General features: G+C 41.7%; 1 protein-coding gene across 1 annotated transcript; it reads right to left on the bottom strand.

Moving 5' to 3' along the window:
* Positions 1-523: 523 nt before the first annotated feature.
* Positions 524-10615, bottom strand: angptl2b (angiopoietin-like 2b). Its single transcript, XM_040019530.1, has 5 exons — positions 10107-10615; positions 4799-5703; positions 2919-3112; positions 1672-1942; positions 524-1571 (listed from the first exon to the last, which is right to left on the bottom strand). Exons 2-5 carry the CDS (start codon positions 5685-5687, stop codon positions 1372-1374), a joined length of 1554 nt encoding a protein of 517 aa, XP_039875464.1. The 5' UTR covers positions 5688-5703; positions 10107-10615; the 3' UTR covers positions 524-1371.
* Between the last annotated feature and the right edge of the window lie 5148 nt (positions 10616-15763).

Below are 15763 nucleotides of genomic sequence, written 5' to 3' on the forward strand. Positions count from 1 at the left end.
TGTAAGCTGCTGAGTTGTTTTGGAGCAAATTAAAGCAGAACAGAATGTGGTTATTGCAGTAAAAGACATCATAAAAGCAAATTTGTGAAAAGCACTGTATGCTGCAAGGTAGCAATTATGATGAACATAAAATACTGGCACGGTGAGCACAGGACTCAGAAGAAGTTTAAAAGAGCAATACTCCACTTATAAGTTAGTTATTGGGGTAATTTGATTAGAAACCTTTTACGTAGATGAACATTTATCCGCAGTAAAAACACAAAGTATTTTACACAGTTATTCTAATGAATATTGCTCAGATTATTAGGTTATATCTTATAAGCCACATTCTTAATGCTTCGGTATAATAAGAAACATCTGATGATTATACACTATGAGATGGTTAAGCTTTTAGAAGTGTCTTAATCATAGAAAGTTGCATTAAAAAGGAAAAAACCTTGTCTAGTTGACTGTACATTATGACTACTCAGTGCCTACTCGCTGACGTTACTGACCCACGAGGCACAAATAACAAAAACATGCACAAGCTGTACATATTTTATTGCAATTACAAGTGTCATGACAATTTTTAATACATTATTTTACAAATTTCTTATGTACAAACGCAATTTGTTGGATCTGCTGACATCAACAAACCACGAGATTTATACAGTAAATACAGTGCTTGATTTATACAAGCAAATTTTATGATACCTGCTCAAGCTATTCAAGATTTCAAAATGAATATAAAAAAACGTTGATCTTAAAAAAAGTTCCATAAAATACTGTCAATCAGGTTTTTGTACTCGCTAACAGTTTAAGGTTTAAAAAAAAAACAAGACAGAGACAGAGGGAGAAGAGGAAAAGAGGAGATGTCGCCGGGTACATGAACTGTGCAGTTTTTCAAATTGGAAAAGAAAAAAAAACTGGCCAAAAAAAATCAAGGCTCTATTACAAGTTAATAAATCTAACTGGTTCTACAAATTGCACTTTTGAAAAATGAATGAAATTTTTTATAAAAAATCACTGGATACATTTCCTGTGTCAACTCTATATATTGTAGGGTCCCTAACTTAAAGCTACTCCCTCACATCCTAAAGGGTCACCTAAGGTTCCTGTCTCTATAATAACTTCTGAGCAATGAGCACGCCTTCATTTGTCTCATATGTTACACTGAGAATGTACACACCTCAGAAAAAGCAGGGAGCAAATGTGTAAAGTTGTCATGGAGATGAGTATTGCCCTAATGTTTGATATTGCACTTTTATCTCAATTTACCTTGACCTGGTTCTAGGTCCCCCCCCCCCCTACCCCCCCCAAAAAAAGAATAATAATGGCCTGTAAATAGTTTGTTTAGGGAGGCATACAGTATAGTATATGTTCCTCGGATGCTCAGTGGAAGGTGTTGGGGTTTGGACGGATCATCATGACTACTTTCTTTAATGAGTAAGCTCCTCCTCTGAACTCTGCCCAGTAGACTCCATCTTGGTAGCGGCTGCGGTAGTGTCCTCCTCTGTACCAAACTCCATTCAGATTAGAATGGGCACAAGAGTTGTACCACCAGCCTCCCTTCTGGTAATGGGCACAATTTCCTTAAAAACGTGGAAAATAAATGAGAAACAGGCAAGCTATGCTCATAAACATGGAGAAATTATTGGAGCTAATCTGCCGGAACGTCACCCAGATTTTTACCTGTATACACATCGTGGTCTCTGTCCAGTGTTGTGAACTGTTTGCCGTTGTGCCAGGTCAGCGAGTCTCCAGCATTTCCATGGTAGCGGCCCACCCTCAGCTTGTAGAAATCAGCTTCAGACTCCACCCTGAAGCTGGCATACTCCGCAAACACCTTTCTGCCAGACCAGTCCTCCAGTGTGACCAGCAGTTTGTAGTTTCCCTGGTTAGTCAGCCAGTAGATGTTCTCTAGACCCAGCCAGTACTCGCCGTCAATATTGCCAAAACCTTGCTGTGAAGTGCAGTGTTAAGAAAAAAAAAAACATTATCAGTACAATTAGTAAATCCCTTCTGAATGTTGTTTGAAAAGCTTTGAATGGTTAGATTGGACGGCCGGGGGGGATGATTCAGGGTCGTTGCTCCTGCTCTGGTTATAATTGTGAATTTTATCTCTCTTTTCTTTTTTCTTTTTTTTTTTTGTGGTTGTTTATCGTCAAGGAACATTATCATAAATGGACCCTTTGAGTCGAATTTATAGCTTCAGTCGGTTTTCCAGATTTCCACTGTTATGTTGTTATTGAGAATGCAGCAGGATACAGTGCATTTAGTGTGAAAGCCAACATACTTGATCCTGGCGCGCCACTATTTTCTGGCTCTGGTCATATTATAAGTTGGTTTGTGGTGTTTCAAATTGTGGAAACACTTCTTTTGATGAGTGCACAAAGGCAATTTGAGATCTTGTGTGGTTTAGAGGTTTTTTTGCAAAAGTTTCTTTTGTTCCTCTGAGCTAAGATTTAATCAGGAGTCACAGCCTATAAATGTTTACCTATGAACTCCATCTTCCACTGTAAGAGGTTTCCCATTCAAGAGATAGAGGAAATTAGTTCCCCTGGGTAAGTGGTAATGTTCTCTACAGCCCTCCATAGCCATTTATCTGGTAGTTCTGGTGTAATATTCAAAAAGTATTTTTCCAGAATGTCAGTAATGATAATACAACACACTAACATGACTTCCAAATGCAATCCAATAGTTTTGTATGTGTGAATTTGTCTCAGAAGACCACTGAGACAAATACCTCATTGCTGAAATTAATGAGGTATTAGGCTGTGACGTATGCAGGGGCAATCAGACTATATTAGACACGTGGAAAGCTTAACAGTCACCTATTCATTGGTCACTGACATCTGGTTAGTGTCAAAACACCCTACATAAGTAACCAGCTTCCCTCCAGACCATGAAGTCCTTGATCTGGTGTGAAGTTGCCGCACCTTGTACGTCTCCCAGTTCCTGAAAAAGTTGACAGAGCCGTCCACCCTCCTCTGAATCACAGTCCAGCCACCTGGGTCGTGCCTCTGGTCACACCACACTTGCATAAGTCGGTTGGCATTCTCTGGCTTCACCAGGTACATGCCACTGGTTGCGTGTCCGTCTTCTAGAGCCTGCAGACAGTCTCTAAACGGGCCTAGACAGAAAGATTAAAGCATAATGTGTACACAGCATGTAAAACACACTCAGTTGCAAGTGTTTGCTCAAAGGTTGAGAGTCAGAAAAAGAGAAAAACTCAGAGTGACACAAAGAGTTACTGTACTTTACCACAGGGAATCCCAGTTTTCTGCACAGGCGCTCATTTTAACAGTAGAATTGACTTTGGCTTCTACTATCACAAGGGAAATGGCTGCTGATTGCGCAGCCAAAAGAAACACTGGCATGAGGGCAAAGGGAATCCTGACTACTGAATGATGAAACAATAGCAAAAACGTTTCAGTCATGTATAACACGTTAGAGTTTCGTGTGTGTTTATATTACCAAGATGTTAATGTTATTGCAGAGGGGAAAGAAACTGCACAGAACAGCCTGAGCAGCATCAAAACGGCATTATTTTTCAGCAGCTGTATCTACCCTAATTTGAACATGTGCCTGTATTTCTTCCAAGCATAGCAAATATGGTAAAAACACTCATCTGCAAAAATGTTAAAATGTATTTAAGTTGTCATGATTGCATGCTTGAGTGGTTTGCTAACTGGCCCGTGTTACAGTTTTTAAATGCAAAAAGAAAGACAATTATGGGCCGCACGGAGCATTGGAGTTGGAGGATGAGGTCCATCAGTGTTTTACACGAGGAAAAAAAGCAAGCATATGAAAGAAAGAAGCAAAGAACGTGTTGTTATACACATGTTTCTGGTTTCAAGAAATCACTGTGGATGATATCTGTTTCATAGTCCACTCTTAGCCACCCATTTACTCTCAGGAATGTCTGTGTTGGGCCGATACAAGCCAGAAAGTTGCCCTGCCCTGCCCTTGCTCTGTTCTGCCTGATAAAGTCTGCTTCTTCGGTGGAACATATGACTGAGTCTTGCCTGGTTCAGCTGGAACAAATGACATCATTGACTCAGGGTATCTCTTTCTGTTTGTAGTTACACCCTCCCTTTTTTGTTAGACTTCATCCTCATGTTTTCTGTTTGCCTTTCAAATCCCTGTCTTCCTCTCTTTACTTCTTCGTGGTGTGTAGCTTTCTGTTACAGTTTTGAATAACTTTTTGGGGTGTTAGTTGCATGACCGTGGGCAGGAAATTACTTGCCTCCTTTCAAAAATTCATACAAAGGCTACTGTTCACATGCAGCCTGGTGAAAAGTGGCATGCAGTGGCACGAAATGTCAACGGAAAATGCTCCCACTGGAAATGCTGGGAATAGTCCGCTGTTTTTCCACCAAAACGAAAGTCTTTTAATAAAAAGGAGTGGCGGTGTACTATTCACTGCAACTGATCCCATCAAATGCCCTTCGCATCAATTCTTAAATCTGCACGCACATGTTCAAAAGGACAATGGGCTTAGGGCCAGGTATCCATTTAGGCGCACACAGTTAGCCATGCTTGTGTTTTTATGCGGGTTAAATCGTGGCAATTTGATGATATGCATCTGAAAAGGCAGAAGACAACAGCGTTTCTGTTCTCACGGCCAGCTCTCTCCTCTAGGAATGTGTGGGACAAATTCAAATTTGCTATGACTACGAAGAATGGGTGTTAATGATTAAGAGGTTCACTCACAAACACGGTCTTTGTTTTGCGAATGCTGTTTGTCATGGCAGCTGGTTTGTTTTGGTACCAATGCATCAAATACAAATGTTTTCTGTTGGACTGTTAGACTCACCAGAGGGCTTGTCAGTGGTAGATGGACTGTGCGTACCAGTGGGCATTGTTGGAAGAACTGGTGGAAGAGACTTTTGGTCACTCTGGATTTCATTGCTGATTGGGTTGTTGATGCGTGGGATTACAGGCGGCTGGTAGGGCTTGTTAATAGGGGGTGAGGGTTGTGGTGGAGGCTGAGGCCGCGGCTGGGGCTGGGGCACGGGAACATGGCGAGGAGGAGGTCGACTCCGGCACTGCTCCTCCAACACGGCAATGAGAGCCGACTGGTTGGTGGCTAAAGAAGCCAAGTGCTGGTATTTGTGCTCGAGATCTTTGTACCGACTGGTGAGCTGTTGCATCTCAGAGGTTTGGTTGAGGATCTTGTTCTCCATCTGTGCCAGTTCTAGCGCATTGTCTCTCTTCCTGATGATCTCATGGAGCAGCTGCATGTACAGCTGAGTGACCCTGGAGTTCATGTTTCGACTCTCTTTCCTCAGAAGCTTGACCTCGTTGACGATGCCCCCATCCACCTCGACCAACTGCTGCAGGGTTTCGATCTGCCTCTTCTGCTTCTGTAGTTCCACATTAAGCAGCTCTAACTCTTGTTTGTTGACCCGGTTCTCCAGCATGGCCTCTGGCTCCTTGGAGTTGACACAGATGGCTCCAGTCACTTTTTGTTGAGGTACAATGAAAGTGTAGGAACATTTGTCCTGCTGCTGGTCAGCTGGAGCACGTTTGCTCCTTCCTGCATAGATAAAATCTCTTTCCAGAACCTCCTCGCTGCTCTCAAATTCTTGGGTACTGCCCCTGCCACGGCTGCCATCTGAGCGACTCCCCAACGTCTGCTGGACTCCACAGGCTAGTCCATAAACTAGAAGGAGCCCTAGCAGGACCACTGAAGGGGGCTCCATGAGTTAGTGTCCAACTCTAAAGAATGCAAGTAAGAAAATGGAAAACATGGAGATGTTTAGGGGGAAACTATCAACTGTTAAGCAGAAGACACAGCTATGCTCAATCTGTTACTTCTACATTTAAAAGCACAAATAGGAATAAACCAAAACCTTATTTTGATGCAATATCAAGAGAATCTTGATGTTAACATAGGTCTATTACCAGAAAAAGCTTGCTCATCAAGATACACTGGTTTTGTCTTCATTAACCACAAGAAACAAGCAGGTACAGAAGCAGCATGCATACACGTGTCAGTGTAGGCTGGGCAGAAGTTGGCAAAGATACAGTCAACTGAAAGAAAATGGCTCACTTGCCCTGCTGAGTGTCACAGATGCATTATATTCATGCGTAATCCATAAATCTGAGTGTCTCAGTGTCTTTGCTGTTCATATCACTGCTGGTGTGAGCAGACACTGTTGCTTTGCCTCTGGCTTTAAGTGTAATTTACCAAATGTGCTGAGCCTGTTTTTTTAAAATTGAAGTCCGAGCTTCAAAAGCAATACATGCACACGTGGTTTGATAGTTACTAATACACCTCATTGCCCCGAACAGTGATGTGCTGATCACTTTGGTTTATTAAGTCGCTGGTAGGAGCGTGCGCTTAGCTTAATTTGTCGTTCTGGCGTCGGCTCCGCTTGAGCGACTGCCACCGCTTGTCCCTTACGCACTCCAACATGCATCTGTTCCACTCTGCAGGCCTGGACATCTTAACTCATGGAAAATTTGAGACACCACCAGATGATGCTATTCAAAGCTCTGTTTAAAGTATTGAGCATGTTGCATCAGTTCTGTGTATATATAGCTCCTACCAAAACTGGGAAATTGGTTGCATTCAGACGATTAATCATAAGTCATGAAGGAAATTCATCTTAATTTGCAGACTTTAAACGTGTCTGTTTCTGCTTTGACCGCGAGACTGAAAGCTTACTTTAGCATTCAGCATGAATATGAATGAATAAAGGCAGCTAATATTATCCTCATCTTTGCTTGATTGAATCTGAGATAAAGTTCAGTTTAAAATCTCTTTAAAATCATATTTCCTGTGTGTAATTAAGCATTTCCTCAAGGGTTCAGGAGAATTAAAATATGAGCTATTCCCCTAGAAATTATTTATATTATTAGTAAAATAAGTTTTCAGAGTTTTTGAAGATCTGGAGGAATGTGCTACTGGTTGTTGAGGTAAATGTAACTCCTGCACAAGGATAACAAGGCCTGTAACTCCTTGGACAGCATAATTGAAAGCTGCTGCATATTGGATTACAGAGGGGTCCTGTTTAACACCTCCTTGGAGTCAAAGTGGGCCGGCCTAATCATAAAGCATTACAGAGAAACCTAAATTGGGTGTGTAACGATTGCCTGCCTTCAGGACTTCCATTTGTTATTGCTTATCTTTGTGTAAAAGACCATCTACCATATAACGGTGAGCACAAAATTGGGAAGAGAGCAGAAATGTTTTTGTCTTGTTAATCCGGGCGTGTAGCCAGCACATTAGATTGGAGACATGGAGAAGAGAAATGCAGCACTGTCCAAGATCATGACCCTTGGCACATTTGACTCTTCTGGCTTTATCTGTCTAGAATCAAATGTGTAAACACTTTCTTCCTGGGGGAAAAAAAAGTAATAGAAATGATCTTCTGCACAGTTCATGGTAGTCTTATGTAACCTGTGTTTTTGATGTCATCGTTTACTCAGCCAGAACATTTTTTTTTAAATTACAGTACAAAAGAGCACAAGGTCTCAGAGGTACTTTGGTAATACAATACTTTAAAGCACTCGTCACCTATGCAAAAAAATAAAAAAAATAAGTGCACAGTTTCTTCTTTAGATAAAGCACGAAACTCTTCTGTCTTTCAGAAAAGCTAATCCATCTGACAAAGCCCGGCTCAGTGAGGGCATCTCTGCTATTACTGATTGACGCCGAAATTGTAGTGTCAAAATATTTTTCACACTATGCAAAGAGATTCTTCTAATCAGGTCTGACAAATATAGTCTTAAAGTCTTACAGATCAAACCCTGAAGAAGTGACTAATAATAGCTTACAAGTAAGCCCGCGGCATGATAATAGAGCAGCTCAGGGCCTGTCCTGCAATGTGCTGATGACTGTATTTGTCCACGGCTCCTGCGGTTTCTCCCCCCCGGAACATGAGCTCTGTCTCAGAGAAATGCCGTGTGATTTGCCCCTGCTGTGGAGGACTCCCATTTTGGACGTAGTTAGCCTGGAATCTCCTGCTCTAGGCTTCTCTACACTTCAAAGCTGAGGGGAAAATGTTTGCAGCTTGCGGTGAAACGTGTGTTCGCAAGTGTGATGCAGTCTGTGCATGTCTATGAATGTTTTTCCCCCTGTTAATGTGTTTCTAATAACAACACTTGCTGGCATTCAGTATCCCGGGGACAATAGCCAGTCTCATCTGCCCCAGCAGAGGCAGCATGTTATTACCTTATCCATAGTCTGCCAGGGGGATCAGTGGAAAAGCCTTTACCTCCTTATTTCCTGTTAAAACCCCCGTGGACTTTATAGTCCTAAGATCAGTCCACCTAAACAAACTGCTACTGACCACCAAACGCTGCAATTATTGAGTGGTCCTTAAAAGTGCCATATCCATACATACTCTGCTCTAGGCCTGAAGGCATATGATCGAATGAAATGAGTGAGCCTTCTTGTTGCAGTATGATTGGCAGCTCCTCTTAGGTAATTTTTTCGAGTCTGCTTCACACCAACATGTTTTGGTTTCACTGTTTTCAGGTGGTAAGTCTGTGTTTACACGACTCCTCTTTCTGGATTTTACTCCGTGTTAAATTAAGTGTGATGGGTGGGTGAAGGGGGCGAGGTCACTGTGTCTCTGACCAGCGCCATGGTCATGCTCAGCACATATTAATTAGAAGGTGGGCTGCCTTGCTCCGGCTGGTCCATGCCTCTCACCCCAGCCCCTCTCATTTCAGACTGAGCATGGCATTCCAAACATTCTTCGTCACCTCATTAGAGCGAGCCATACTCACACCGAGAGTCAGTGGCAGTGGCGGAACCGAGAGCGCCCCTGTAGATGGAGGACCACTACTACGCCCCCACCCCCCACCCCTCGTCATCTACCTGTAAGATGCTCCATAGCTGCTGACCCACTTCATTCATTGTCCTACTTTCTGTGTGAATGCATCACAATCACACCATCATCATCACCCTCAACAGGAGATCACAACACGGCTACACAGCATCTCATTTGCCAGTTGCCAAAAAAGAAGCGGACACTTTGCCGCGTGGCTTTGTGCTGCATGTTCAAATTAGCGCCACCGCTGCTGAGAACTGGCAAAGTCTCCTGCATGACACCCAATAAGTGTTGGATCAGAGTCAAATTCAATCTGCTCATGGTAATCTGCACTATTGCTTTACCTTGAGGCGAACCTCATTCTTTCCTCAAGCATGTAATCCTTATGAGCGTGTAACATGTCATTTGAGGCATGATTAACCCCAGTTACCAGCTTGGCAACTGGGGTTATTTTTGTAATTTCCACTGTCTACTGAAAAGCGGAGATAAAGTTTTTTTTTTTGAATGTAGGTTTTGTTCCACTCAATGCTCTTTTTTTTTTCTCTCTTGTGATTTCAGACGGGGAGGCAGGGGGTCTTGGGAATTGTTTCGATAAGTTCCAGCATTCTACCTCAAAGCCCCCTTATCCAAACACCACCCTGGCAACAGAAACAAAGACTAGATTCAACCGCCTGCTTCCCTGTCCTCTTGAGTCCAGGGGAACATCCTGAAGCTGCAGTGTGCTTAACATAGTAAAGTTGTCCCTTTTTTTCTCCCCCCTCTTTATAAATGAGCAGTTATTTATAGATAATAAAAAGAAGTCTTGTGTCCAGCACCATCATAAAGAGCTCTTCATACATATAACACGTACAGGGCATGTCCCTTCATTTTAAACTTTAAGAGCTCTGTGTTTTGAAAACACAGAGGTTTTTTTCCTAATGAGTAATAAAGAGGCACTTCACTAAAGAGGCTCACTCACCAGCATCCCCCTGTGCTGAATTAACCTCCCCTTGGCCAAATCTGTCATAGTCAGCATCAGTCCAGTTAGTCACCATAAAGCATAATTACCTTTTGGCTACAAGCAGTGAGTCAGATGACGGATGCTACATGATGACTGCTGAATTCAGGATTAGGCAGAAATCATTAAACCAAGTACAGAAGTCTGACTTCAGCCTGCTGTTACAAAGCGAGCTTAACCACACTACTAGAACTAGTTATTGAGACCGAGTCTACTCACAACTCGCTACCTCAAGATACTAAAAACGAGTAAAGTCATTTTTGAATGAATGCAACACCCTGTTGAAATAAACCAGATCATAAGGTAACTGCAGATTCATGACAAGGTTACATCATGCTTACGAGATAATTGCACAATACTGGTGAGGCTCCTTCAGTTCCTTTGCCCTCCTGCCAGACTTGTCTGAAGTTTCTTATGGTTGAACGTCATCCCAAGGGTGAAACCTGCACCCCCGCGTAGTCCTCTCTGCGCTCTGGCTGTCTATAGTTACTCAGCCTTTTCTCACCTTAGTCCACTCCACCGGTGAAAAGGTGGCGTTTCAAAGCCTATTGTTGTAATTGTTAAAAAAAGAAAAAAGAAACTGTCAGTAGCCAAACAGAATGTCAAGTTGAAACTAATCTTCAAACATTAAGGAGATTGCTCCCAGATCCACTTTAACAAAAAAAAAAAAAAGTTGTGAAGAGAAAAAAGGGACAGCTGGTAACGTCAGCCAGGTGGCAGAGGTAGTTTCCTGATCAACAGTGAGAGTCTGAGGCAGGTTGTGTGCTGCCCACGGCCCGTTAGGAGAGGACTGTCACTTTCCTGTGGGCTGAATCCATCACTTCTGCCTCACAGCTCTAAGAGGCTGTCTCTCTCCACTGCACCTCTCTCTCTCTCACCCACCCGCTCTCTCTCTCTCTCTCCTCTCTCTCTCTTCCTCTCTCTCTCTCTCTCTTCCTCTCTCTCTCTTCCTCTCTCTCTCCTCTGTGCCTTTAAATGATGAAAAATCCTGTAGTAGTTTCAGTAGTCAGAGCCCTGCACCCCCACCCTCCACACACACACACACACACACACACACACTTAAATGAACACATTCTTTTTTTTAAAGCAAAAGCCTTCTGTCTTCTACCCCTCCCCCCATGGCACAGAAGAGATTCACAATCACGCACAACACAAGCTACACACTCACACACACTCTACTCAGATTTCCAACCCCTGCCCCCTGGCTACTGGTTCACCACCACCACTACCACCACCACCACTATTTCTGGCTTGGATTGCACGGTTCTCCTGGTGTTGGACAGCAGGGACGTCAGACTGATCACATCCTAACTGTGCGTGAATGAGCGCCCATCCTGAGAAACAGCCTGACGGATGGGAAGCAGATCCAGGTGTTTGACTAAAGCCAGATCTGCTTCACATCGTGGACATGACGTGTTTGAAGCAGGCTGGATTCCTGCATTGTGGTGCTGCTCAGAGATAGTAAAAATGAATTAACTTCAGGAGTGTATCAATCATACGGGGCTGAACAAGACGACATGAAAAACACGATGATGTGCGTGTGGAGAGCGCTGCCGGCAATCTACAAATTCCTCAATTGGTCTCATGTGGCTGATTGTCTGTTGTTCTTGTGTTGTCTTCCTGTTTTGCATTTTGCCCTGCCAGTAATGTGGGATTCCTGTCTCTACTAAGATTTTTGCCATTTCATAATTTTCTATTCAAAGCAAAGACGTATCATAGAAACACATACAGTGCCATAACAACAGAGGAATTTATCCCTCTCTTGCTGCTCTTAATCTAATTTCTTCTTCTTCTTAAAACTGTAGTCAGCTGTTTAAATTGTTTCAAACCAGCTTGCATTACAAAGACTTGCTAACTGTTAATCTGGCCAATATTCCGTTTTTTAGCATTAGATAATGTGACAGTGAGGTGATCACATCCTATCTAATGACAGGTCAGCAGCAGTCAGCAAAGCCAAAACTGACTTATAGTGATTTATGACTCACAAATTGCTGCATCTCTAAACTTGCAGATGGGCTTCATTGTCAATCATCTTCTTTTAACTGGCTTCGAGCCTTTTTTTATGCCTTAGTGAATAAAAAGATGGTATCACTACTGTAAGTATTCATTTTGTCATGCTTTGAATAATTAAATAGTATATGTGCAAACATCATTGTGTTTTTCTGACTCTGTGTTGTCTAAAGTTGTCAGTTCTGCTGCTGGGTTTGTTTTACGGGATATCTCATTCTCCCTTCTGGAACATAAACCTTAAATATGTTGCAGATGGCGACTACCTTTTATGTGCGTTAACGAACCTGTAAAAGTGTTGGGATGCATATAAAAAGGAAAGAATGGGGAAGAAATTCATGAAGTTTCTGCAACATAGCTTTAATTTGAGAGTTAAGTAGCAGAAGTAGCAGACATCTCCATTATTGGACATGTCCAAATCCACTCATGCTAAATAAAGGGGCCACAAGTGGTGTTCAAGTTAATAGCTGAGGTCTTACAGTTATATGACCACCCCCCCCCCCCCCCCCCCCCATGTATGCAGCTGTTCCAGTAATTGTGTATTCTAAAATCAGCATTTTCCATTGTGTTATTTGGTTATATAAATTCCTTTTAAGCCTGCAGATTGAATACCCCTCTGAAATCAAGGCTGTTGTACGGTTTTCATTCTCTCCGAGGAATAGGCCAATCATAAAAAAGTCATACCTCAGTTTTGGGAAATGTTTCAGTGCACTATTAAATAACTTCTAGCAAGAAAGGAAAAAAGCTATGCACATCAGGCACTGTTGAACCTTGCTCATGTTTCATGCATTTTTGAAGTTAATAAAAAGAAATTACTGCAAACGGCTGCGTGCTGAAAGTACAATGAGAAACAGAGAAAGAAATCAAGCAAAAGACAACAAATATTTGAATTTGTGTAATGGTTAACCTCATCACCACAATAAGCAGCATGGTACTGTTGATATATTCGCTTCACATTCTTCTGTCGGTTTCTTTGCACAGATCACGTGTGGTTCAGTGTTTACAGGCTGACAGATGTTGATTTCAGTTTCTTCCTAAAGTGAATAGAACAGTCTAAATGTTCCTCCTGAGGACACAGTGGGAATGTAAAACTGCGTTTGTGGAGCAAAGTTGCTGGCAAAAGATACTGGACCAGCAACATCCTGGATTAAGGCAGACTGATGGAGTAGTCACTCATTTGACAAAATAATCCCTTAAAGGGATTTGTGATCAAAGAAACTGTGATTCCACTTAGATCTCATGGATCACATGTTACACTGGCATTTTTTTTAATGCCCTCCTTGTTTTCTTCCCTGTCTTATATGACAGCTGCAGCTGAATGTGGTCAGCACATGAATGACAGTGCTTTCAGCGTTTTTGCCTGACTCATTGTTGAATCTCATCCAAAACCACCGTGTTGGTGCAGTGATTAGGTCTCTTTCCATCTCTAATCTCTAGCAGGTGGAAGGAACACTGAAGTCAGTGGGAAAATGTTGCACCCATGCTGAAATGGTGACCAATCAATGCATTTTAAAGCTGCTACCACATGGGAGAGAGTGTGGAAAGGATCTTCAGTTTGGAAATGTTTCACAGATGGCCTCCTATGTTGGTGAATGAGTTAATAATTTGAGAGCCTGGTTGCTTGCCAGTACATCGTTTGGGGTTTTGCAGGTTTTGCAGCAGGAAAGTTCCTGTTATTACTAGAAATGGAGTCGAGTTTAACAGTGTCTATTTCTTGATTTAAAGGTAAGTTTTTCTGGTTCTTTTTGCTGACATTTGGTGAATGTTGTAAATAGGTTAACAGATGTAGCAGGATGTGCATGTCAAACAAATATGCTTTCTTGCATCAGTGATGCTCAAAAGCTCAAAACCTAGATGATGTATTTATTACTTCTTTTGTCATTCTTATCAGGTTGTCCTAAAAGCTCCCTGTAAAGTCGTCATTTGATGAAAAGAGTGAAAGTGAGAGCATTTTTCTCCCATATTAATTTCTCCTCATTGGCTCCCTGTAAATCTAATTTAAAATCCTGCTCCCCACATACATGGTCTTGAATACTTAGGCCCCATCTTATTTTATTGGCCGTATAGTGTCGTATAACCCCAACAGAGCATTGTACTTACAGCGAGCAGGCTTACTTGTGGTTCCTACAGAATGTAAAAGTAAAATAGGAGGCAGCCTTCAGCTTTCAGTGGAACAAACTCCCAGGCTGCATTTGGGAGACAGACACACTGTCTGCTTTTAAATTAAGCTCAAAGCTTTCCTTTTTGACAAAGCCCCTCCCAGAGCCTGGTTGAGCTGGAGGTTTCTTTCTGCTAAAAGGGAGTTTTTCCTTCCCACTGTTGCCAATTGCTGCTGTATTATTACAGTATCTCTACTTTACAATATAAAACTCCTTGAGGTGACTGCTGTTGTGATGTGCTATATAAATAACATTGAATTGAAGCGAAATGAACTGCTTTATAGAACATTTTGGATCTGTTTAAGATAAAAAATGTAGCGTCTTCTTCTCTTTGACATATTCCTGCAGCAACTCTGAACACATGTCCACACACATAAGAGAAAATGGAAAGAAACAGCTAAAAACAGCTTTTTCATATAAGCAAACTATTCTAGTCCCCATGTGTTTCAAATATTACAACATATTGTATTTAAAAGATTTGCGTTGTCCTGACTTGAATGCTGATGTGGTTGATTATGAAAGCTTATTGAAAGAGAACTGTAGTCCCCTACTTTGATAGAAATATTACTGGCCAAAATACAAGTGCTACAGTTTTCAATAAAACAGAGCTTCAGGATTACATCAATAGACATGTTTTTCCTTTTTTTTCCATGAGCTGATGTTTCATCAACAGCGGTTTCCCTTGAGAACTGGAAGGAAAAGCATGACATCATGTTTTCCCCTCCTTTTTAGTAACTCTGAAGGCAATTAAATCTTATCGCTGCACTCATACAACATAACATGCTGTGGAATCAATTCAGACTTTAAGAGTTTAACATCAGTGGGTCAGTGAGACACTATTAAATACAAAAGTATAAAAGTACACGTTGACCAAACATGTGACCAAACAACTCCACTTTGCTCTGGTCGGTTCAGAAAACATCGCTACAGAAGCCTTTGTGCAGATGCAGCTTTGTTAACTGAGCCTGTGCTGCTATGTTCATTTTAGAGAGAATAGGCTTTCTCACAATAGCTCTTCTAAATAAGTTGTTTGGTCCTTTTCTAACTGTACTGTGATGAAATGTAACATTTCATCACTTGGTTTTCACTGTAGCTCCAGTGAAAACCAAGGTCTCTAATCAGAAGTACCTGACTCCGTGGTATAATTCTCAAACACGTAGCCTAAAGCAGATGACTCATAATCTGGAGAGGAAATGGCGTGTCACAAATTTAGAGGATCATCATTTAGCCTGGAGAAATAGTTTGCTGCTTTATAAGAAAGCCCTCCGCAAAGCCAGAACATCTTACTATTCATCACTGATTGAAGAAAATAAGAACAACCCCAGGTTTCTCTTCAGCACTGTAGCCAGGCTGACAAAAAGTCAGAGCTCTTTTGAGCCAACCATCCCTTTAACCTTAACTAGTAATGACTTCATGAACTTCTTCACAAATAAAATTTTTATCATTAGAGAAAAAATTACCAATAATCATCCCACAGATGTAATATTATCTACAGTTACTCTTATTACCACTGATGTTAAGTTAGACTCTTTTTCTCCAGTTGATCTTTCTGAGTTAACTTCAATAATTACTTCCTCCAAACCATCAACATGTCTTTTAGACCCCATTCCTACAAAACTGCTCAAAGAAGTCCTGCCATTAATTCATTCTTCGATCTTAAATATGATCAACCTATCTCTAATAATCGGCTATGTACCACAGGCCTTCAAGCTGGCTGTAGTTAAACCTTTACTCAAAAAGCCATCTCTAGACCCAGCAGTCTTAGCTAATTATAGGCCAATCTCCAACCTTCCTTTCATATCAAAAATCCTTGAAAGAGTAGTTGTCAAACA

The sequence above is a fragment of the Simochromis diagramma genome, unplaced genomic scaffold (genome assembly GCF_900408965.1).
Source record: "Simochromis diagramma unplaced genomic scaffold, fSimDia1.1 OVJJ01000822.1, whole genome shotgun sequence".
Lineage (NCBI taxonomy): Eukaryota > Metazoa > Chordata > Actinopteri > Cichliformes > Cichlidae > Simochromis > Simochromis diagramma.

Coding starts and splice junctions, on each gene's coding strand:
- angptl2b (XM_040019530.1), bottom strand. CDS start 5,687: ATGGAGCCCCCTTCAGTGGTCCTGCTAGGGCTCCTTCTAGTTTATGGA. Junction 3,113..4,798: donor TACCACTGACAAGCCCTCTG/GTGAGTCTAACA, acceptor CTTTCTGTCTAG/GCCCGTTTAGAGACTGTCTG. Junction 1,572..1,671: donor AGACCACGATGTGTATACAG/GTAAAAATCTGG, acceptor CACGTTTTTAAG/GAAATTGTGCCCATTACCAG.